Source organism: Nanorana parkeri, unplaced genomic scaffold, assembly GCF_000935625.1.
Source record: "Nanorana parkeri isolate BGI_ZX_2015 unplaced genomic scaffold, ASM93562v1 scaffold530, whole genome shotgun sequence".
Lineage (NCBI taxonomy): Eukaryota > Metazoa > Chordata > Amphibia > Anura > Dicroglossidae > Nanorana > Nanorana parkeri.
This window is the reverse complement of record NW_017306798.1, coordinates 687,560-688,541: the sequence shown is the minus strand read 5'-3', so window position 1 is coordinate 688,541 and position 982 is coordinate 687,560. Positions and strand designations below refer to the sequence as shown.

Genomic DNA, 982 nt, shown 5'->3' with positions numbered 1-982 from the left:
CATATTTTAAAAATGATGACATAAAATCTTTCCATCTTCATTGCATACCTTACCTTATACCCTGTGATGTCATCACTGGGTCTTTGTGCTTCTCTATAAAATACAGACAGATTGTGGCTGGTGGGAGGCTGTACATAGCTTCCTGAAAACATCACCTTGCCTCAGTACCTCTCTCAAAAGCCCCCCGCCTTGATACAAGCAGTGGGCTGGCTCTTGGGAGGAGTTATGCAAATGTAAAAAAAATCCTTGATGGTTGAGTGTCAGTCTGGAGCAGTGGGCGTTCCTAGGCGGGCTGTATTTGCATAGGTAACGCCCACACGTGATGCTGAGCCGCCATGATTGAAAGAACTGAAATCCAATGAACGAAAGGGGTGGAGCCAGGGACAGTCTGCCCAGACTATAACAACGTTTCGGGGGGGCCACACAGGGTCCCCTTCATCGGGCTTCAAATTCTCTGCTCCTCAGCTCCATCTAGTGGCCATAAAGCTGTACAAATGGCCACTAGAGGGAGCTGAGGAGCACAGGAATTATACTCCTCGGCTCCATCTAGTGGTGGGAATGCCGTGCACCGGGTGGAAGTTTTATACATCAGCCTCTTACCCTTCAAAGTTTTTGCAGCCACAATCTTCAGCTTCCTCTGCACAGCTTCCCTGTACGTCTGATCAGGGAGCGCACAGTATGAACGTCACCGGATCCCCCTCCTCGGGACTACCTGTCCCAGCATGCATTGCACTTCTGCACGTGTTCCCGAACTCGTCCTCTTGGCGTAGTCCATTGATGACTTCCTCCAGCCCCATAACGGAAGCTCTGGACCTGGGTATGGACCTGGGGCTGGAGGGATAGTCTGCAGGAGTCTGGACATTGCACCCACTCAGCACGGCTGCAATGCAAAAAAATTAATAGACACACTTTAAAAGAAAAAAAATGTATTAATGGGTGCAATTACTAATTTTTGGGGAGGGTGGTGTGTGTGTGTGGGGGG

General features: G+C 49.6%; 1 protein-coding gene across 1 annotated transcript in view; it reads right to left on the bottom strand.

Annotated features, from left to right (window-relative positions):
• Window positions 1–982, bottom strand: part of HYI (hydroxypyruvate isomerase (putative)) — a 15,023-nt gene that overhangs the window by 12,312 nt on the left and 1,729 nt on the right. The window contains exon 2 of the mRNA XM_018561560.1: window positions 690–880. Within this exon, the coding sequence (XP_018417062.1) occupies window positions 690–880 (191 nt within the window). The remainder of the gene's footprint in view (window positions 1–689; window positions 881–982) is intronic.